This window comes from Prunus persica, chromosome G6, assembly GCF_000346465.2.
Source record: "Prunus persica cultivar Lovell chromosome G6, Prunus_persica_NCBIv2, whole genome shotgun sequence".
NCBI lineage: Eukaryota > Viridiplantae > Streptophyta > Magnoliopsida > Rosales > Rosaceae > Prunus > Prunus persica.
In genome coordinates, this window is record NC_034014.1 from 6,061,726 (window position 1) to 6,085,698 (window position 23,973).

Below are 23,973 nucleotides of genomic sequence, written 5' to 3' on the forward strand. Positions count from 1 at the left end.
CACGTGGCGCCTAATCGCTGGAGGCTCCTTTTTTAAGACCAAAAAATAGTACAGCCGCACGGCTATACTCGGTGTTTTTTAAAAAGTCGACACGTGGCGCCTTTTTATATTAAAAATAGTATAGCCGCACGGCTATACTCATTTTTTTTTTTTTAAAAAAAAAAATTTTAAATTTTTTTTTTTTTAATGAAAAGGTAGGCTACACCCTTTAAGTAGCATGGTATGTATTTCACTTTTTTAATTACTTTGATTAGTAAAGGAGAAAAAGAAGAAGAGAAAATTGAATTACTATTCATTAAGTAATATAATTCATGAAGTTAATTAAAATATTTAATCATAATCAGTCATTAAATAAATAAACTAATTAAAATATAATTGCTAATTCAACTAATTAAATCTCCAAATATATTATGTAGTTACTAAAAATAAAATTTTTATAAATTAATTAACCTAAACATCCTAAGTTTATACTTATTTTTTAAAATTAAGACCTTTCCCGACGAAATTTCGTCGGCAGAGATATTTTCGTCGGGGGAAACCTAATCCGGCAAATTTTGTCGGCATAGATCTTTGCCGACGAAATTTCGTCGGGAGAAGTGTTCATGTGTTTTTTTTTTTTTTTTGAAAAGTATAAAGTTTAAAAATATGGATATGTTTAAACTACCAAATTAATATCTATAAAGTACAAGCTAATGCAACTTGGAGGGTCCTTCTTTCTTTTATTTATTTATTAAATACTATATTTACATAGTATAGCCGTGCGGCTGTACTATATTTTTCTTTTTGAAAAATAGTCTAGCCGGGCGGCTATACTTTTTGGGGACACGTGGCGCCTAATCGCTGGAGGCTCCTTTTTTAAGACCAAAAAATAGTACAGCCGCACGGCTATACTCGGTGTTTTTTAAAAAGTCGACACGTGGCGCCTTTTTATATTAAAAATAGTATAGCCGCACGGCTATACTCATTTTTTTTTTTTTTTTAATTTTTTTAATTTTTTTAATTTTTTTTTTTTTAATGAACAGGTAGGCTACACCCTTTAAGTAGCATGGTATGTATTTCACTTTTTTAATTACTTTGATTAGTAAAGGAGAAAAAGAAGAAGAGAAAATTGAATTACTATTCATTAAGTAATATAATTCATGAAGTTAATTAAAATATTTAATCATAATCAGTCATTAAATAAATAAACTAATTAAAATATAATTGCTAATTCAACTAATTAATCTCCAAATATATTATGTAGTTACTAAAAATAAAATTTTATAAATTAATTAACCTAAACATCCTAAGTTTATACTTATTTTTTTAAAATTAAGACCTTTCCCGACGACATTTCGTCGGCAAAGATATTTTCTTCGGGGGAAACCTAATCCGGCAAATTTTGTCGGCATAGATCTTTGCCGACGCAATTTCGTCGGGAGAAGTGTTCATGTGTTTTTTTTTTTTTTTGAAAGTATAAAGTTTAAAAATATGGATATGTTTAAACTAGCAAATTAATATCTATAAAGTACAAGCTAATGCAACTTGGAGGGTCCTTCTTTCTTTTATTTATTTATTAAATACTATATTTACATAGTATAGCCGTGCGGCTGTACTATATTTTTCTTTTTGAAAAATAGTCTAGCCGGGCGGCTATACTTTTTGGGGACACGTGGCGCCTAATCGCTGGAGGCTCCTTTTTTAAGACCAAAAAATAGTACAGCCGCACGGCTATACTCGGTTTTTTTTTAAAAAGTCGACACGTGGCGCCTTTTTATATTAAAAATAGTATAGCCGCACGGCTATACTCAGTTTTTTTTTTTTTTTTAATTTTTTAAATTTTTTTTTTTTTTTTTTTTCATGAAAAGGTAGGCTACACCCTTTAAGTAGCATGGTATGTATTTCACTTTTTTAATTACTTTGATTAGTAAAGGAGAAAAAGAAGAAGAGAAAATTGAATTACTATTCATTAAGTAATATAATTCATGAAGTTAATTAAAATATTTAATCATAATCAGTCATTAAATAAATAAACTAATTAAAATATAATTGCTAATTCAACTAATTAAATCTCCAAATATATTATGTAGTTACTAAAAATAAAATTTTTATAAATTAATTAACCTAAACATCCTAAGTTTATACTTATTTTTTAAAATTAAGACCTTTCCCGACGAAATTTCGTCGGCAAAGATATTTTCGTCGGGGGAAACCTAATCCGGCAAATTTTGTCGGCATAGATCTTTGCCGACGAAATTTCGTCGGGAGAAGTGTTCATCTGTTTTTTTTTTTTTTTTGAAAAGTATAAAGTTTAAAAATATGGATATGTTTAAACTACCAAATTAATATCTATAAAGTACAAGCTAATGCAACTTGGAGGGTCCTTCTTTCTTTTATTTATTTATTAAATACTATATTTACATAGTATAGCCGTGCGGCTGTACTATATTTTTCTTTTTGAAAAATAGTCTAGCCGGGCGGCTATACTTTTTGGGGACACGTGGCGCCTAATCGCTGGAGGCTCCTTTTTTAAGACCAAAAAATAGTACAGCCGCACGGCTATACTCGGTGTTTTTTAAAAAGTCGACACGTGGCGCCTTTTTATATTAAAAATAGTATAGCCGCACGGCTATACTCAGTTTTTTTTTTTTTTTTTTTTAATTTTTTAAATTTTTTAAATTTTTTTTTTTTTTTTAATGAAAAGGTAGGCTACACCCTTTAAGTAGCATGGTATGTATTTCACTTTTTTAATTACTTTGATTAGTAAAGGAGAAAAAGAAGAAGAGAAAATTGAATTACTATTCATTAAGTAATATAATTCATGAAGTTAATTAAAATATTTAATCATAATCAGTCATTAAATAAATAAACTAATTAAAATATAATTGCTAATTCAACTAATTAAATCTCCAAATATATTATGTAGTTACTAAAAATAAAATTTTTATAAATTAATTAACCTAAACATCCTAAGTTTATACTTATTTTTTAAAATTAAGACCTTTCCCGACGAACTTTCGTCGGCAAAGATATTTTCGTCGGGGGAAACCTAATCCGGCAAATTTTGTCGGCATAGATCTTTGCCGACGAAATTTCGTCGGGAGAAGTGTTCATGTGTTTTTTTTTTTTTTTTGAAAAGTATAAAGTTTAAAAATATGTATATGTTTAAACTACCAAATTAATATCTATAAAGTACAAGCTAATGCAACTTGGAGGGTCCTTCTTTCTTTTATTTATTTATTAAATACTATATTTACATAGTATAGCCGTGCGGCTGTACTATATTTTTCTTTTTGAAAAATAGTCTAGCCGGGCGGCTATACTTTTTGGGGACACGTGGCGCCTAATCGCTGGAGGCTCCTTTTTTAAGACCAAAAAATAGTACAGCCGCACGGCTATACTCGGTGTTTTTTAAAAAGTCGACACGTGGCGCCATTTTATATTAAAAATAGTATAGCCGCACGGCTATACTCATTTTTTTTTTTTTTAAATTTTTTTAATTTTTTTAATTTTTTTTTTTTTTAATGAAAAGGTAGGCTACACCCTTTAAGTAGCATGGTATGTATTTCACTTTTTTAATTACTTTGATTAGTAAAGGAGAAAAAGAAGAAGAGAAAATTGAATTACTATTCATTAAGTAATATAATTCATGAAGTTAATTAAAATATTTAATCATAATCAGTCATTAAATAAATAAACTAATTAAAATATAATTGCTAATTCAACTAATTAAATCTCCAAATATATTATGTAGTTACTAAAAATAAAATTTTTATAAATTAATTAACCTAAACATCCTAAGTTTATACTTATTTTTTAAAATTAAGACCTTTCCCGACGAAATTTCGTCGGCAGAGATATTTTCGTCGGGGGAAACCTAATCCGGCAAATTTTGTCGGCATAGATCTTTGCCGACGAAATTTCGTCGGGAGAAGTGTTCATGTGTTTTTTTTTTTTTTTTGAAAAGTATAAAGTTTAAAAATATGGATATGTTTAAACTACCAAATTAATATCTATAAAGTACAAGCTAATGCAACTTGGAGGGTCCTTCTTTCTTTTATTTATTTATTAAATACTATATTTACATAGTATAGCCGTGCGGCTGTACTATATTTTTCTTTTTGAAAAATAGTCTAGCCGGGCGGCTATACTTTTTGGGGACACGTGGCGCCTTATCGCTGGAGGCTCCTTTTTTAAGACCAAAAAATAGAACAGCCGCACGGCTATACTCGGTGTTTTTTAAAAAGTCGACACGTGGCGCCTTTTTGTATTAAAAATAGTATAGCCGCACGGCTATACTCAATTTTTTTTTTTTTTAAATTTTTTTAATTTTTTAAATTTTTTTTTTTTTTAATGAAAAGGTAGGCTACACCCTTTAAGTAGCATGGTATGTATTTCACTTTTTTAATTACTTTGATTAGTAAAGGAGAAAAAGAAGAAGAGAAAATTGAATTACTATTCATTAAGTAATATAATTCATGAAGTTAATTAAAATATTTAATCATAATCAGTCATAAAATAAATAAACTAATTAAAATATAATTGCTAATTCAACTAATTAAATCTCCAAATATATTATGTAGTTACTAAAAATAAAATTTTTATAAATTAATTAACCTAAACATCCTAAGTTTATACTTATTTTTTAAAATTAAGACCTTTCCCGACGAAATTTCGTCGGCAAAGATATTTTCGTCGGGGGAAACCTAATCCGGCAAATTTTGTCGGCATAGATCTTTGCCGACGAAATTTCGTCGGGAGAAGTGTTCATGTGTTTTTTTTTTTTTTTGGAAAAGTATAAAGTTTAAAAATATGGATATGTTTAAACTAGCAAATTAATATCTATAAAGTACAAGCTAATGCAACTTGGAGGGTCCTTCTTTCTTTTATTTATTTATTAAATACTATATTTACATAGTATAGCCGTGCGGCTGTACTATATTTTTCTTTTTGAAAAATAGTCTAGCCGGGCGGCTATACTTTTTGGGGACACGTGGCGCCTAATCGCTGGAGGCTCCTTTTTTAAGACCAAAAAATAGTACAGCCGCACGGCTATACTCGGTGTTTTTTAAAAAGTCGACACGTGGCGCCATTTTATATTAAAAATAGTATAGCCGCACGGCTATACTCATTTTCTTTTTTTTCTTTTTTTAATTTTTTTAATTTTTTTAATTTTTTTTTTTTTTAATGAAAAGGTAGGCTACACCCTTTAAGTAGCATGGTATGTATTTCACTTTTTTAATTACTTTGATTAGTAAAGGAGAAAAAGAAGAAGAGAAAATTGAATTACTATTCATTAAGTAATATAATTCATGAAGTTAATTAAAATATTTAATCATAATCAGTCATTAAATAAATAAACTAATTAAAATATAATTGCTAATTCAACTAATTAAATCTCCAAATATATTATGTAGTTACTAAAAATAAAATTTTTATAAATTAATTAACCTAAACATCCTAAGTTTATACTTATTTTTTAAAATTAAGACCTTTCCCGACGAAATTTCGTCGGCAGAGATATTTTCGTCGGGCGAAACCTAATCCGGCAAATTTTGTCGGCGTAGATCTTTGCCGACGAAATTTCGTCGGGAGAAGTGTTCATGTGTTTTTTTTTTTTTTTCAAAAGTATAAAGTTTAAAAATATGGATATGTTTAAACTACCAAATTAATATCTATAAAGTACAAGCTAATGCAACTTGGAGGGTCCTTCTTTCTTTTATTTATTTATTAAATACTATATTTACATAGTATAGCCGTGCGGCTGTACTATATTTTTCTTTTTGAAAAATAGTCTAGCCGGGCGGCTATACTTTTTGGGGACACGTGGCGCCTAATCGCTGGAGGCTCCTTTTTTAAGACCAAAAAATAGTACAGCCGCACGGCTATACTCGGTGTTTTTAAAAAGTCGACACGTGGCGCCTTTTAATATTAAAAATAGTATAGCCGCACGGCTATACTCAGTTTTTTTTTTTAAATTTTTTAAATTTTTAAATTTTTTTTTATTTTTTTAATGAAAAGGTAGGCTACACCCTTTAAGTAGCATGGTATGTATTTCACTTTTTTAATTACTTTGATTAGTAAAGGAGAAAAAGAAGAAGAGAAAATTGAATTACTATTCATTAAGTAATATAATTCATGAAGTTAATTAAAATATTTAATCATAATCAGTCATTAAATAAATAAACTAATTAAAATATAATTGCTAATTCAACTAATTAAATCTCCAAATATATTATGTAGTTACTAAAAATAAAATTTTTATAAATTAATTAACCTAAACATCCTAAGTTTATACTTATTTTTTAAAATTAAGACCGTTCCCGACGACATTTCGTCGGCAAAGATATTTTCGTCGGGGAAACCTAATCCGGCAAATTTTGTCGGCCTAGATCTTTGCCGACGAAATTTCGTCGGGAGAAGTGTTCATGTGTTTTTTTTTTTTTTTTCAAAAGTATAAAGTTTAAAAATATGGATATGTTTAAACTAGCAAATTAATATCTATAAAGTACAAGCTAATGCAACTTGGAGGGTCCTTCTTTCTTTTATTTATTTATTAAATACTATATTTAAATAGTATAGCCGTGCGGCTGTACTATATTTTTCTTTTTGAAAAAGTCTAGCCGGGCGGCTATACTTTTTGGGGACACGTGGCGCCTAATCGCTGGAGGCTCCTTTTTTAAGACCAAAAAATAGTACAGCCGCACGGCTATACTCGGTGTTTTTTAAAAAGTCGACACGTGGCACCTTTTTATATTAAAAATAGTATAGCCGCACGGCTATACTCAGTTTTTTTTTTTTATAAATTTTTTTTAATTTTTTAATTTTTTTTTAATTTTTTTAATGAAAAGGTAGGCTACACCCTTTAAGTAGCATGGTATGTATTTCACTTTTTTAATTACTTTGATTAGTAAAGGAGAAAAAGAAGAAGTGAAAATTGAATTACTATTCATTAAGTAATATAATTCATGAAGTTAATTAAAATATTTAATCATAATCAGTCATTAAATAAATAAACTAATTAAAATATAATTGCTAATTCAACTAATTAAATCTCCAAATATATTATGTAGTTACTAAAAATAAAATTTTTATAAATTAATTAACCTAAACATCCTAAGTTTATACTTATTTTTTAAAATTAAGACCTTTCCCGACGAACTTCCGTCGGCAAAGATATTTTCGTCGGGGGAAACCTAATCCGGCAAATTTTGTCGGCATAGATCTTTGCCGACGAAATTTCGTCGGGAGAAGTGTTCATGTGTTTTTTTTTTTTTTTTTCCAAAAGTATAAAGTTTAAAAATATGGATATGTTTAAACTAGCAAATTAATATCTATAAAGTACAAGCTAATGCAACTTGGAGGGTCCTTCTTTCTTTTATTTATTTATTAAATACTATATTTACATAGTATAGCCGTGCGGCTGTACTATATTTTTCTTTTTTAAAAATAGTCTAGCCGGGCGGCTATACTTTTTGGGGACACGTGGCGACTAATCGCTGGAGGCTCCTTTTTTAAGACCAAAAAATAGTACAGCCGCACGGCTATACTCGGTGTTTTTTTAAAAAGTCGACACGTGGCGCCTTTTTATATAAAAAATAGTATAGCCGCACGGCTATACTCAGTTTTTTTTTTTTTAATTTTTTTTTTTTTAATGAAAAGGTAGGCTACACCCTTTAAGTAGCATGGTATGTATTTCACTTTTTTAATTACTTTGATTAGTAAAGGAGAAAAAGAAGAAGAGAAAATTGAATTACTATTCATTAAGTAATATAATTCATGAAGTTAATTAAAATATTTAATCATAATCAGTCATTAAATAAATAAACTAATTAAAATATAATTGCTAATTCAACTAATTAAATCTCCAAATATATTATGTAGTTACTAAAAATAAAATTTTTATAAATTAATTAACCTAAACATCCTAAGTTTATACTTATTTTTTAAAATTAAGACCTTTCCCGACGAAATTGCGTCGGCAAAGATATTTTCGTCGGGGGAAACCTAATCCGGCAAATTTTGTCGGCATAGATCTTGGCCGACGAAATTTCGTCGGGAGAAGTGTTCATGTGTTATTTTTTTTTTTTCAAAAGTATAAAGTTTAAAAATATGGATATGTTTAAACTAGCAAATTAATATCTATAAAGTACAAGCTAATGCAACTTGGAGGGTCCTTCTTTCTTTTATTTATTTATTGACTGTTTCAATCCATACAATGCTTTTCGTAACCTGCAAACTGTTCCACTCTGAGTGGTATTATATCCAGGAGGAATGTCCATGTACACGTCCTCCGTGAGTTCGCCATGTAGAAAAGCATTCTTTACATCAAACTGGTGTAGTAGCCTAGCTGCAAGGGACAATAAGACTCTGACGGTGTTTAACTTTGCAACTGGTGCAAAAGTTTCTTCATAGTCTATACCATAGGTCTGTGTGTACCCTTTTGCCACAAGTCTTGCCTTGTATCGCTCGATAGATCCATCTGCATTATGTTTTATAGTAAACACTCATCTACATCCGATAGTCTTTTTTCCTCGTGGTATAGTCTCCAATGTCCAAGTCTTATTTTTCTCAAGAGCTTTCATCTCCTCTTTTATAGCTTGAACCCACTTAGGATCTTTCAATGCTTCAGAGACCTTGGTTGGAATATGGATAGCAGACAACTGATGCACAAAAGCCTTGAGTGGTTCAGACAGCTTCTCAATGGATACATGATTTGCAATTGGATACTTGGATGTCTTGCCAATATCAGGTGAATAACGGTTTGGTGGCTTCCCACGATTTTGCCTGAAAGGTAATTGATATCCAATAGTTTTATCCTCTAAATGCACAAGTCTAGTAGGAGTATTTACCTCAAAGATATTCTCAAGAGATTGGTTCGTTGGTACTGTTGAATGAGAGGGGGGGTCTTCATCTTGTTGTTCTGAATTGTCTGTAAGAGTATGACTCGAATCAAAAACATCTTCGCAAGGGTTAGGCGATCGATCATTGTTTGGCAGAGAGCATTCGCACGTGCCAGACTCGGGACGATCGATTGTTATTGTTTCTTGGCCGAGAGCAATCTTCGTGCATAGATGAATATCCTCACGTTCCAAGCTGCTCCAATTGAGCTCTTCACTCGGTATCTCCCCCGGAAGAGTAGAATTGGATGCTGGGTCATAGAAGAACATATCTGATTCTAGAAAGGTGACATCCAAAGTGACATAGGTTCGCCAGGTAGGAGGGTGATAACATCGGTAGCCTTTCTGATGAGTGGCATAACCCAAAAAAACACAACGAAGCGCACGTGGATCAAGTTTGCTTCGTTGATTTTTGTGGTGATGAACGAAGGCCACACAGCCAAAAATGTGAGGGGTAAGCACCAAAACAGAGGGCAGAGGCCCGTGTTGCGCGAGCACTTGTAATGGAGTTTTGAAGTTCAAGACCCCAGATGGCATGCGGTTGATAAGGTGGACAGCAGTGACGACAGCATCATCCTAGTGATGACGAGGAACATGGCCACCAATGAGAAAAGCACGGGCTGTTTCAAGGAGATAACGATTCTTTCGTTCGGCAACACCATTTTGTTGTGGTGTCTGGGGGCAAGTTATCTCATGAATAATGCCATGTGTCTGGAAGTAAGTCTGAAAATCATGATTAACAAATTCTCCACCGTTGTCAGAGCGAAGAATCTGTATTCGAGCATTGAACTGTGTTTCCATCTGTTTGTGAAAGGATTGGAACACGGAAAACACTTCATTCTTATTTTTCATCAAATAAAGCCATGTCATCTGTGTACAATCATCTATGAATGTGACAAACCAACGAATACCATAATGAGTAGAAATAGGTGAGGGTCCCCAAACATCAGAATGAATTAAAGCAAAAGGAATAGTACTTTTATTCATACTTAAAGGATAGGATGCTTTATGACTCTTGGCTAGAATGCAAGTGTCACATTTAAAATCTGAGTCCTTAAATACAGAAAACAATGCAATAAGTGTCTCATATAACCAAAAGATGGATGCCCCAAACGTCGATGCCAGAGCCAAATTTGTCGGTGCTTGTCATCAGACGGATGCTTCACACTATTGGCACGTCCCATACTGAAGTCATCCACATAGTACAGCCCCCCTCTTTTAGTACCACGCCCAATGATCAACTTGGTGAGAATATCCTGTAATAAACAAAAATTGGGATAAATTAGTGCACAACAATTTAGTTGTTCAGTTGCCTGACTCACAGACATTAATTTATTGGACAAAGATGGAACGAGTAGAGTATTAGAAAGGGACAGAGAAGGTGAAAGGGCAACAGTGCCGGCCCCTGTCACAGGACAGGTAACTCCATTTGCATTGGCAATACTTGTGCGGCGGGGTGTAGTGGTGTGCAAAAAATCATTCGGATCAAAGGTCATATGATCAGTGGCGCCATAATCAATTATCCAACCAATAGTATCTCGTATAGCAGAAGTATGAAATGCATAACCACAGTTACCTGAGACATCCGGAAGCGCAGGACTATCAGGAGGATCTACCTGCGGGAACAAGGCTAATGGGGGTTCGGTAGAGACAAGAGCAGCATGGCCAGAATTACTAGCAGTTTCTCTGAGCTTGCGAGCGCGGAGGTCCTCCCACCAATCAAGATAACCATTTAGCTTAAAACAGGTGTCACGGGTATGTTTGAGGTTGCCACAGTGCGTGCAACCACTTCCATCAGTCGAAGCCTTGGGACGGGAAGGTGGGATGGTTTTAGGAAGTGGCGCACCAGCAGCAGTAGCATATGACTGGATCTGAGGTGGGCTGCAGTAGAGGAATTATGGGGCTGTCCGGCACGAGTAGGGGGACCTGATCGAGGCGCATTCTTGGCCGCTAAGCCAGCACCAGTGGCTCGATCGGATGAACCCATCATCACTGCTTGTCGAACATCTTCACGGCGAACATAGGCATAAGCTTGGTCAACAGTAGGGAATGGAGTCATGTGAAGAACATCACTTCGGGCCTTATCAAGACGATCATCAAGGCCATCCAAAAATATGTAAACTCGATCTTCCTGCAGAATATCATTATAGCGCTTGATATCACTTTCATACTCCATCATATTTGGACGACGAAAATCAATTTCTCTCCATAAGCTTTGGAGAGTATTGTAATAGGTTTCAATGGAGCCACCAGCTTGTCGCATACGAGAGACTCGTCGTTTCAGATCATAAACCTGAGAAGTGTCAGTGCCATCATAGTAAGTTGTGGCAACTGCATCCCACACTGCTTTTGCCGTTGAAAATCGAATGAAATTGCCAATCAAGCTCTGCTCCAGAGAATTGATGAGTCATCCCTTCACAATAGAGTTCTCGGTGCGCCAGCCAGGAAACGTTGGAGCGGTCGAAGGAGGTTGCGGAAGATCGCCATTAATATATCCCAATTTGTCTTTGCCGAAGATATACAATTCTACAACTTGGGACCATAGGGCATAGTTGGTGCCATCTAACTTTATGCCAATCTGTGCAGCGGAAGCTTCATAGGTAATTGTCGTCGGAATCGTTGTCTGATTCGGGTTCAAGGTCGTCGTCTGATTCGAGGTCGGGGTCGTCGTCTGAGTCGAGGTCGGGGTCGTCTTGGTAGGATCCTGATTTAGGATCAATTTCGAGGTCTGAGTCTGCATCTGCATTAGTTGAGCCACCTGGGCACTCAACTCGGCTATGGTTGGTTGAGAAGGAAAGGAGGAAGCAGTGGTGCTACCGCCATGAGGATTAGAAGAGTCATCCTCCCCCATGGTAGCGGCTAGGGTTTAGAAACTAGAGTCAGCAATCCCAAGATCGCCGCTCTGATACCATGCTAAAATATGAAAACTATGAGAGAATATTTGTTTGTGGGAATTTTCTGTGTATTCTTCTCCTTGTAGAAGGTCATATTTATAATACAACAAAACCTGAATGGGCAAGTAAATAATAAATTCCTAAATCCATTTACAGTAGGAAATCAGGAATTAAAGTAAATCAATTACAATTATAATAGGAATTCTTGGTGTGTAAGGAAAGTAAGTCAATATCCACAAGTCACGCCAACAAGGACATCTTTCTTCATTATCTAATGTATCTTCAGTTACAAACAACAAAGCATTTGAATCATATAAGATAAAGGTGAAAGTGATCTAAACAATAAGGTCGCTCTATGCAATATTTGGGGTGATGAAAAAACACTGATTTATTGTTTGCAAAATTCACCATTGCATACCCCATGGGAAACATCAGCAAGATAAATGATAAGATATATTCAGTAATCTTTAAAATGCATCAAACAAGCTCAATAATCAGCAAATACCATGTCAATCTATTGTGCCTATCATGAAAAACAAAAAACTTTATTAGGACTTTAGAAGTAAAAATCATCTGTCATCGGATTTCTGATGCGAATTTTATGCTTCTCATATACATAAAAAGTAGTTCATCAACTAACTATGCAAATAGAGCTCATTTCCTAAGGAGTTCGTGCAATCACATATGTTACATGAACTTAGCTATGGGAGTCAGGCGAGGGTTGATGCCCAAGTATATCAGGGTTGTCTTTCTCCGAAGGTCTTCTATGCATCTGCAATTCCTAGTGCTCCTTACCACTTACTTGTGTCATGTCTTATTGACACATGTATAAGCAACAAGATGAAGTGAAGAGTCCAAGTAACCTTATAATAAATTATAATTTATTAAGTAAATATAATAAATTATAATTTATTAAGTAATTTATGAAATTAATTAAAATACTTAAAAACTAATTATTCATTAAATAATTGATAATTAATATAATTAAATAAGGCTAAGATATTACTTAAGTTCAAATATTAAACTAAAAAAACTAATTTTGTATAAAAAATAAAAATAAACAAAATCATTTAAAATAATGAATTACTATTTAATGAGTAAATTATGAATTTAGTACAATATTTAAATAATAATTAAAACATAAGTACAAATTTAAAGTAATTAAAAAAGGAAATAAGTAAAAACCATTTTGTGCAGTATAGCCACGCGGCTATACTTTTAAATATTCAAATATATTTTGAGGGTATAGCCTCACGCCATTATGTTTAAAATATTCGTATATTTAAACCGTGTAACCGCGTGGCTATACGGGTTAAATATTAATATATGTTAACAATATAGACGCATGGCTATACATTTAAAATATGCAAATATATTTCACGCATATAGCTGCCCTGCTATACTCTTTAAATATTAATATGTAATTCACTATCACAATTTTACAAACAATAACACCAATTTATGAAAGATTGTGATAGAATTTTAATATGCCTGAATTAAAATAGGCAAAAGAATTATAAGGTATCTTTAAGATATGTAAATATAATAAATTATAATTTATTAAGTTCTTTATGAAATTAATTAAATTACTTAAAAACTAATAATTAATTAAATAAAGGATAACTAATATAGTTAAATAAGGCTAAGATATTACTTAAGTGCAAATATTAAACTAAACAAACTAATTTTGTATAAAAAAATAAAAACTAAAGTACACAAAATCATTTAAAATAATTAATTACTATTTATTAAGTAATTTATAAAATTAGTAGAATATTTAAATACTAATTATTCACTCAATAAATAATAATTAAAACATAATTACAAATTAAAGTAATTAAAAAAGACAACAAGTAAAAACCATTTTGTGCAGTATAGCCGCCCGGCTATACTGTAAAAATATGCAAATATATTTCACAAGTATAGCCACCCGGCTTGACTCTTTACATATTAATATGTAATTCACTATCGCAATTTTACAAACAATGACACCAATTTATGAAAATTGTGAGAAAATTTTAATTTGCCTGAATATAACGAACTGAACCTTCAATTACTAATTGATATTGACTTCCTATTATTAGACAAAGAGCTAACAAAACGAACTGAACCTTCAATTACTCTTCCCTCCTTGCAACACCCATTTGACCCTTTCAGCTGTGTCTTCTCCCCACAACCCACCAGCGCCTTCTTTCTCTGTCTTTCCCTTTACTCAGATCTTAAGGGACATGTAAATCTTTGAAGGTAATAATTTCATGTTGGCAATGAACCTCTCAGAAAATGATGACCAGCAAGACCCAAACAAGTGGATGCTTCAAAGAATTGATATTGACCCCATGGTCGATGTGCCTTTAAATAGCAATGACACAGGAGGCAATGCAAGCAAAAGTTCCAATGAGACTACATTGAAGAGGAACAACAGCAGTGTAAGGAAGAGAAGTGGGGCTCAAGGAAGCAGCCATGGTGGCATGGGACTTAGGGTGGAACCAGGAGGGAAAGAAGGGATTAAGAGCCTGCGATTTCTCGATAGGACTGCTACGGGGAAAGAAGGGGAGGCATGGAAGCAGATTGAGAGGCGGTTTAATCAATATGGAGGTGATGGTAGGCTCTCTAAGGACAAATTTGGAGCCTGCATTGGTAATTGAGTCTTTTGCTTATTTACCCCTTTGTAAGTTGTTTTTTGTGTATTATGAAATGGAACATGGAACACAATGTATGTGAGGTTTTAGATGCTTTTGTTTCGTAGGAATGGGAGGAGATTCGAAAGACTTTGCCAGCGAATTGTATGATGCCTTGGCCAGGAGGAGAAAAATATGTGCAGAAGATGGCATAACTCTTGAAGAATTGAGGTTGTTTTGGGAAGACATGACAAATGAAGATATGGAAGCTAGGCTTCAGATATTCTTTGACATGTAAGGAAAACTCCTCTTTCTTAAGCTCACATGCTTCAAGACAAACTAGAATAAGCAAAGCTGATGATTTTGTTAGGTGTGACAAGAATGGTGATGGGATGCTCTCAGAGGAAGAGGTAACAGAGGTGAGCACAGAGACCCCGTTACATGTTCTTTATCGTTTGTTTTCCATGTTTGTGAATCAGATTTCTAAAATTTCTTATGGAAAAGGTTATAGTTTTGAGTGCCTCCGCGAACAAGCTGGCGAAATTTAAGCAGCAAGCAGAGTCATATGCAGCTTTGATCATGGAAGAGCTTGACCCTGACCACCTTGGATATATAGAGGTGAAGATAATAGCTTGTTCATGGCTTTAGCTATTGCTTCTCACCTTCATCATCTTCTTATATTCTATTTTCACAGATGTGGCAGTTAGAAACTCTACTGAGGGAAATGGTTGTGTCCGAAGAAAATCAAAAGTTGGGCAAGAGAACCCAAACCCTCACAAGAGCCATGATCCCCAGAAGATACAGAACTCCTGTTAGCAAATTCCTATCTACAACGGCAGAACATCTACATGAAAACTGGAAGAAAATATGGATTGTCACATTGTGGTTAGCAGTAAACATAGGCCTCTTTACTTGGAAATACAAGCAATACCAGCAGAAGGGATTATACAAAATCATGGGTCAATGCCTCTGCTTTGCAAAGGGTTCTGCTGAGACTCTAAAGTTCAACATGGCTCTTGTTCTCATTCCAGTTTGTAGGGGAACTCTTACCAAACTGCGATCGACATTTCTCAGCCACTTAATCCCTTTTGATAACAATATCAATTTCCATAAGTTGATTGCACTTGGAATAACAATTGGGACAAGTATACATGCAGTCTTGCACATAACTTGTGACTTCCCAAGATTGATATCATACCCACAAGATCAATTCTTCGACATTGCGGGGAAATATTTCTTTTATAGGCAGCCAACTTACATGGACTTGGTTAACAGTATTGTAGGCATAAGCGGGATTGTGATGGTTATTCTTATGGCTTTTTCCTTTGTGCTTGCAACGAACGCAATGAGAAAAAATGTCAAGTTACCATGGCCGCTCCACCTTTTGTCAGGGTTCAATTCCTTCTGGTATGCACATCATTTGCTGGCAATGGTATATATGCTATTTGTTATACATGGTTACTTCCTAATTTTCACGGATGACTGGCGCAAGAAGACGGTATGTATGCTACTTGATTGTGATCAATAAACTAGAGAATTGTAAATAGACCTGTCATCTGTGACATCATTGTAAAATATTTTATATATTTTTTTTGCAGACATGGATGTATATCATGGCTCCAGTATTACTGTACACAACTGAGAGACTTATTATACTCATTAACGAAATTAATCACCCTGTCTATGTTATTAAGGTCAGTACCAGAAACTTTTATCTTTCACTAAAATATCTCGAAAACTTGATCAAATTCATCATGTTCCTGTCATACTTCAGGCAGTAATATATACAGGAAATGTTCTGGCTCTGTACATGAGCAAACCTCCTGGATTCAGGTACAAAAGTGGAATGTACCTCTTTGTGAAGTGTCCTGATATATCAAGTTTTGAATGGTAAGAAATTATATAGTTCCTGATCATGATCAGAAATTGTAATATCTTTATACTCAAACACTTCACTCAACACAGGCATCCCTTCACCATCACTTCTGCCCCGGGAGACGACTACTTGAGTGTCCACATACGAAGCTTGGGAGACTGGACGACGGAGCTTAGAAACAGATTTGAAAAGGTGGTATATTTACATCAGTAGTATTGTGTCTAAACCATAATACTTATCAGACCTTATGTTCTAATTTATGGTTTCTAATATCATAGTTGTGGGAGCAAATTTTCCCACGAAAATATTCGGTTCGAAAGATTCCCCTTTCTTCTTCGCCGCCTCTTTCTCCCTGCAAAATAGAACAAATAAGAGGACCACACCCGAGGGGTGTTGGCCAAAGGCCCTCCGATGCTTAAGTTAGTTCAATCGATCCGTAGAGAAACGATAGCTAAAATAGGGTACGGGATGTGTTTAATGTGTAAACCGAGCGGCCGGAGCCTTATGTAAAAGAGAGAGAGAGAGAGAAAGGAGGTGGCTAGGGTTTGAGAGGAATTTTCTATTGAGATTTTAGACGTACCTCAACCCTTGTGTGTGGCCATGCTTTTATAGAGCCTCGTAGGGTTAGGGTTTGGAGAAAAATAATCCTTGTTGGGAAAGGAATTATTTTTCTGATTTTAGGAGATTTAAATCAATTAGGGATTTAATGCGAATCAAATCCCTAATCAAGGCAAGAATCCCCAAATCAAATAATCTCAGATGGAAGGAAATATTTGACCTAGGGTTTGCTTAAAATTAGGTTCCCACAAATGCCCCCCCAGCTTCTGCATGGCCCGTGGTGGCATGGAGGAGGTGTGAATTAACTGTTGGGTTGTCCAGCTGTAACTGGGCTTCCTTATTGGATTTGGGCTCCCAATTGGAGTCGGCTTTTGACTGTTCTTGGAGTTGGGTTCCCAGTCGGAATGGGTTTGTGATTCTTTCTTGACCTAGGATGCCCAACCTGTATAAATGCAAGGCTTCTCTTCACTCTTCTTCACATCGCAAACTTGACTTCTTTACTTTCTAGCTTTAGAGAGATCTTGGAGAATTTGTACTATTTGTCAAAGAGAGGAGTTGTCGTGTATCCCAAGATAAGTCGAGCAAGTATATATTTTTTTTCTTCGTCTTCTCTTTTTTGCGGCGAGGACCAGCTAGATGGGACCAAGCTGGTGGCTGAAGACGGTTAGAGTAGCGGTGCCCTTTGGTGGTCTGCCCCCTGCCTAGTATGTTAAGAGATGGAAGCAGAATAGTCTAGACTCTGATGATCTGCTGGTTGGGCAGGAGGAGTGTTCTGCCGGACTCCTTTTAAAAAAGGATGGCTGACATGTCAAGTCTTCAAGAAATAAAGCTACGACTTTGCTGGTGAAAGATGCGACTCCCTTAAGGAAAAAGTCAAGGATCCATTTTGCTGAGAAGACTCAAGTAAGAGCTGTTCCGCCGCCATCAGCAAGGTTTAAACATATTGTTGGTGCAGATAGCAAGAAGATTGACGGTATACGCGATGTTCGGGATGTTTCACTTGAGTCTCCTACAGACAAACTTGGAGACCGTGATTTGCTCCATGAAGTGGTCTGCTTGCCGAGAAGTAAAGAAATGTTGGCATTCCTCTCTGAAGTTCAAGTTATCTGCACTAGTCAATGGATGGAGATCGAACTGGGAGGTGTCGCGATCCAGTTGTTGAGTCACGAGCAGTCAAGCGTGGAGTTGATTCAGCATCGTTGACTCATTTATTTCTTTTCAGCTTTTGTAGTCTGCTTTCTTATGTAGAATAATTGTTGAACTTGGCCAGTTGGTCAACTTGCTTTGAAAATTTCAATTATTTTTTCAACTTCAATTTGCGTATTGACATGTGAACTCCTTGAGTAACCAGCCAGTATCTTCATTGTGTGTCTCCCTCGGGAAATTTATAAGTGTCAGGGTCCTTCTTAAGGGACTCCAGGTATGCTCTGTATATCTCATAGGATTTTTTTTTTAGGTCACAGCACGTTTGGCCTATGTCCGGAGACATGTCGATGAGAGCGGCCCGTTTGACCTACATCCGGAGACGTGTCATGAGTATGACCCGTTTGGCCTATGTTCGGAGACGTGTCGATGAGTGTGGCCCGTTTGACCTACGTCAGGAAACGTGTCGATGTGAGTGACCCGTTTGACCTACGTCAGGAGACGTGTCGATGTGATTGGTCCGTTTGGCCTACGTCCGGAGACGTATCAATGAGTGTGGCCCGTTTGGCCTATATCCGAAGACATGTCGATTGCATTTGTAAACATTCCATTGGAAAGAAAAGCTTGAACTTGCATTAATGCATGTGTGACTACATTGCTTTCTTGAACAAAAGAGATGAGTTGCAGTGGTAACATCAAAAGTAACTTGTCTTCGATGGAGGTGAGGGAGGCCTGGCCGCCTGTTTGGAGTCGAGCTAATAGACGAGAAGCTTCGTGGATAGTACCTCCGGAGGTGATAGGCATTCCGTTGTCTTGGAACTTTCTTCCCTTAACAGATGATGTCGGGATCGTCTTCCAAAACTGGGTAGCAGGTGACAGCTTGGTAGATCTGCACTTGTAGCTTGCATGATCTTTCTCTTTTGCTCCTCAGTGGTCAGCTTGAGCTCTTAAAGTCGGCTAGAATCGTGTTGATCCGTATGACTTTTTTCGTAGAGGTTCGTTGGCAGCTGCGTCACGATCTTTGATTTGCTGGATACCCCCTTTTGCGATGAATTCCATGCAATGGCCGTCTCCGACCAGTTCTTCGAGGTGCTTTTTTCAAGCGAAGTAGTCATTTGTGTAATGACCGTGCCCTTCATGGAATTCGCAGTATCTACTGGTATCTTTCTTGGCTGGGTTCCCCTTCAAATACGATGGTATCTTCAACCAAGGCATGTTATTTACTTGGGCTAAAATCTGGTGTATCGGGATAGTGAACTTGGTATAGCTGTCGGCTACTAGAGCACCTCTCTGAGGCTGTAATCTGCGCTTGCCTCCATCCTTGTCTTTTATCATGTCGTTTCTTTGGCTTGCCTGCTCAACCGGATAATCGACTTGCTTGGCAGCTTTTTTTGCGGCGGTCCGATCATCGTCCCAAAGTGCACAGCGCTCTGCTGTCGCAAGGACTTCTACTAGTGTTTGGCAAGGAGAGATGGTCAGCTCGCGATATAGCTCACACTCAATTGGCAAGCCCCTCTTGAAGGCAGATGACACAATTTGGTCGTCACATCCAATGATGTTCGCCCTTTTCTGCTTTAAACCTCTTGATGTAATCTCAGAGGGATTCATCGTACTTCTTTTGCAGGTTGAACAGGTGGTCAGGGTTCTTTTTGATCGTCATGTAAAAAGTATATTCTTTGGTGAAGACGTAAGCTAGCTCCTTAAAGCTAATGATCGACCCAGATGGCAAGGTGTGGAACCAGTCTTGGGCTGCTTCTAGCAAGGTCATTGCAAACACCTTGCACATCAGCGCATCGTTAGCCTTGTAGAAGATCATGATACTTTTGAAGTGCTTTAGATGTCTCTCGGGATCGGAATCCCCTTTGAAATGCGTGAATGAAGGCGTTGAGAATCTCTTTGGATGAGTAGTTTGCTCGATCTCTGCAGTGAAAGGCGTAGAGTTTGCTTGGTCCACATCCCTGCGTAGAGCATCTTCAAAATTTCCACCAATCTTTAAGTTACGAAGTTGGTCATTTACGAGCTTCTCGACATCCTCCGCGTGCATGGCTTGCCAATTACGTTGGCGACCCTCGTGATTCAAGTAGGGATAGTTGACTTCCTCATCGACTTGAAGAAATTGACCTCCTCGGTTGTCTTGCCCGTGAGGCAGATTGATGGATTGAGCTTGCGACGATTCCTCCACGGGTTGTCGTCGCAAGTTGGTTCTCGAGCGGGTTAGTGAACTTCGGTAATTGCGTTCGTCACGCAATCGTTCACGGACTCGTGCCCCCTGTGAGCCTAGTCTTGAATAGATCGTCGATTGGCTCAGAGTACGGCTTGCAGATGTCTGCGTCTTGTCAGCTCGATCTCGTTCTCTCCCATGCCAGTTTGTCTCTGACTGACTAGTCTAGAATCCCACAAAATGCTCGCCGGTATGCTCGCGAATCCTTCTCTCCTTGTCATGGGCTCCAAGGTTTTCACCCAAGTTGATCTGCCTGAGGAGTTGGCCAATTAAATTGTTTTGGTCGTCAACCCTTTGTGTAAGCTGATCAACTCGTGAGTTAAGGCTCACTTGACTGCGCAGGTCAGGAATAGAGGTGTGGATCGGGGCCAATGGCAGATGGGCTAGGGTTCCATTAGATGTGTATATGGGTGCATACGTCAAGTGTGGTTGCAAAGGAGGGAGTGAATGGATTTGCTCCAAGACTAGGGAATGGCCCGAGATGGCATTGAGGTGGTCACGAATGGTGGCACTATCATGGGTGGCGGCACTGGCACCTAGGCCTTGCGGTTGCACGACGGAGGAGGCTACGGGGCTGCGTGGCTGCGCTGCAATTTCAGCAGCCACATGGCACAACTGTTGCAGCATTCCGGTTGCTATTACAGTTGTTTGGAGAGGTTGAGTAGCTGCCGGAGGTGGCTGGACAGCATGGGCAGCCACGAGGGGCTGCTGGAACCCGCCGGGAAGCTGCTGGAACACGCTGGCAGCCATGGGAGGCTGCTGGAACTCGCTGGGAAGCTGCTGGAATGTGCTGGCAGCCATGGGAGGGTGCTGAAATTGCCCGGGGAGCTGCTGGAATGCACTGGCAGCCATGGGATGTTGCTGGATCTCACTGGGAAGCTGCTGGAACGTGCTGGCAGCGATGGGAGGTTGCTGCAAATCGCTTGCAGCAGCTGTACCTCATGGTGGCAGCGAGGCTTTGGCCGTTCCGGAGTGGGCCGTCGTGGTGGTTTTGCCCCTAAGGCGTTTGCTTCCAACCATGGTTGTTTGGAAGGCTTTGGTGGATTGAAAAAATAGGTTTGGAGCACACTTTGAGTATATCGCGTGCTCTCAATGAAAGCACCAATTTGTGGGAGCAAATTTCCCCACGAGAATATTCGGTTCGAAAGATTCCCCTTTCTTCTTCGCCGCCTCTTTCTCCCTGCAAAATAAAACAAATAAGAGGACCACACATGGTGGGTGTTGGCCAAAGGCCCTCCGATGCCTAAGTCAGTTCAATCGATCCGTAGAGAAACGATAGCTAAAATATGGTACATGATGTGTTTAATGTGTAAACCGAGCGGCCGGAGCCTTATGTAAAAGAGAGAGAGAAATGAGGTGGCTAGGGTTTGAGAGGAATTTTCTGTAGAGATTTTAGACTTACCTCAACCTTTGTGTGTGGCCATGCTTTTATAGAGCCTCGTAGGGTTAGGGTTTGGAGAAAAATAATCCTTGTTGGGAAAGGAATTATTTTTCTGATTTTAGGAGATTTAAATCAATTAGGGATTTAATGCGAATCAAATCTCTAATCAAGGCAAAAATCCCCAAATTAAATAATTCCCAATGGAAGGAAATATTCGACCTAGGGTTTGCTTAAAATTAGGTTCCCACAATAGTCATACCAGTCTATTTTCTTAGGCTACTTGATAAATCATTTCTTTTACATTGTCTTGAACACACTTTTCCTTTTATCTCTTCTGCATATTTAATCAAAAATTTGCAGGCCTGCAGTGAGCTTCAAAGTACACAAACTAGAAGGGGAAATCTTGTTAGGATGGAAACTAAAGCGAATTCAAACTTTCAGCATGATCAAGCAGGGTGAGCAGAATCTTAGCTAAAACAGCTTCACAGTTTTACTGTAGCATCATATATCAGTAAATCCTTTTTTTTTTCTTTTCTGGACAGATATCCAAGGATCCTCATAAAGGGACCTTATGGAGCCCCTGCTCAAAACTACAGGAAGTTTGACATCTTGTTGCTCATAGGTCTGGGAATTGGAGCAACTCCCTTCATCAGCATTATAAAAGATATCATAAACCAAATAAACCACAGATTTGCTTCTCCTCCTGTGAGCCAAGAACCAAAAGACTTAAATTTGTTGGAAATGTGATGTAAATGGTAACTAACACTTCAAATTAGTTCATTCATGCAGGATTCAGTACACAGCAATTCAGAAAAATCCACGGAACCCCAATTAAAGGGCCATCCAAGGGCGACTCATAGAAAGAGTCCAGAAAGAGCGTATTTTTATTGGGTAACAAGGGAACAAGCTTCCTTTGAATGGTTTAAAGGTGTCATGGATGACATTTCAGAGTGTGACCACAATGTGAGTTTCAAACTTAAAGTCAGATATTCAACTTTACCTCACTTGCTCATTCTTTCTGTAACATGAACCACATTTACTAACATCTGCTGCAGCATATGATAGAAATGCACAACTACTTGACCAGCGTGTACGAAGAAGGAGACGCTCGGTCTGCTCTTATCGCCATGGTGCAGAAACTACAACATGCTAAGAATGGAGTTGATGTTGTCTCCGAAAGCCGGGTACTCACTAGGCCACATTACCACACAAAGCATTGTTAATGGAGTCACACTAGTTCTGTATCTCATTTCTGAGTTTAACTGTGGCAGATAAGAACACATTTTGCTAGGCCTAATTGGAGAAAGGTGTTTTCAGACTTGGCTGCCACACATCAATCTTCTAGAATAGGTAAGGCTAATTCTGTTGAAGTCTTTGAAGCTACAAAGTTTTGGACATTTTAAGCATAAGAGATGGTTATGTTTCTCTTGTTTGTTGCAGGTGTCTTCTACTGTGGAAGTCCAACACTTACCAAAACACTAAGGCAGCTCTGCCTAGAATTTAGCCTAAATTCATCAACCCGCTTCCAATTCTACAAGGAGAACTTCTAGAATAACTTGATATCCACATTGCACCAATCTTTGTAGAAATACTACTCTTCTTTTTCTTTACATGCTCCTCTTGTTAATTCACCGTTGTAAATTTAGAAGAAAAGGAAAATTATATACATTAATTATATACAAAAACTGAGAAATTTTTTTACCTCCTACTTAAATTGTGGTTTCAATATTCCATCTTCCTTGTTAGTATCAATCAAACCCATTTGGACACGATTATATTTAATCACACGGTTCTAAATAATAATCAAGCAACAAAACATATTTTCATAAATGTAATTTCTCATTGTCATTTGTCTTCATCGTGGTTTATCATAGAAGGTACTCAAATGATTATTTAATTGACAAGGAGGTATCTTTCCACTCAGATTAAAGATTCTTTCCATCACATATAATTAATTACGTGTCTTTTTGCCACTGTTTGTTTTGTCTCGTTTGGGGTCATAGGGTATATATCATTTTGTAGAGTCGTTTAGTCCATTTCATCAAACACGCCCTTGGTTTCAACTTCATTATGGTATTAGTATGTCGTCTTCTTGTCTGACACAGTCGTTTGGAACATTGTGACCTAACAAACAAGGATTGTCGTGGCCTTCATTAGTTACTAGCAGTTTCTTTTTTCTTTCAATTAGATTTCTATTAGCAAACGTGGATTAGGCCAGTTGGTGAGAAGTTTACCTTCTTACATTCAAATTCAAATCTCTCTTCTCATAAATTAAGGGTCTATTTGATAACTATTTTCATTTTCATTTTGTGTGCTAGAGTATAGAAGAAAAAGAGGGAGAATGGAAGTGAGAATGAGAGTGTAGATGGGATTTAGAGGGAAGATGAGAGGGAATGATGGGAA

At 36.8% G+C, this 23,973-nt stretch overlaps 2 protein-coding genes across 2 annotated transcripts; one reads left to right on the top strand and one right to left on the bottom strand.

Moving 5' to 3' along the window:
* On the bottom strand, positions 9,456-11,730 carry LOC109949576. The gene is made up of 5 exons (XM_020565636.1): positions 11,413-11,730; positions 10,726-11,265; positions 10,193-10,588; positions 10,046-10,135; positions 9,456-9,680 (listed from the first exon to the last, which is right to left on the bottom strand). The coding sequence occupies exons 1-5, from the start codon at positions 11,728-11,730 to the stop codon at positions 9,456-9,458; spliced, it is 1,569 nt and encodes a 522-aa protein (XP_020421225.1).
* LOC18773495 (putative respiratory burst oxidase homolog protein H) lies at positions 14,029-23,120 on the top strand. Its single transcript, XM_007208507.2, has 14 exons — positions 14,029-14,410; positions 14,520-14,685; positions 14,762-14,810; positions 14,896-15,009; positions 15,086-15,889; positions 15,990-16,085; positions 16,166-16,281; positions 16,357-16,459; positions 21,931-22,025; positions 22,113-22,275; positions 22,360-22,533; positions 22,626-22,754; positions 22,842-22,920; positions 23,011-23,120. Exons 1-14 carry the CDS (start codon positions 14,029-14,031, stop codon positions 23,118-23,120), a joined length of 2,580 nt encoding a protein of 859 aa, XP_007208569.2.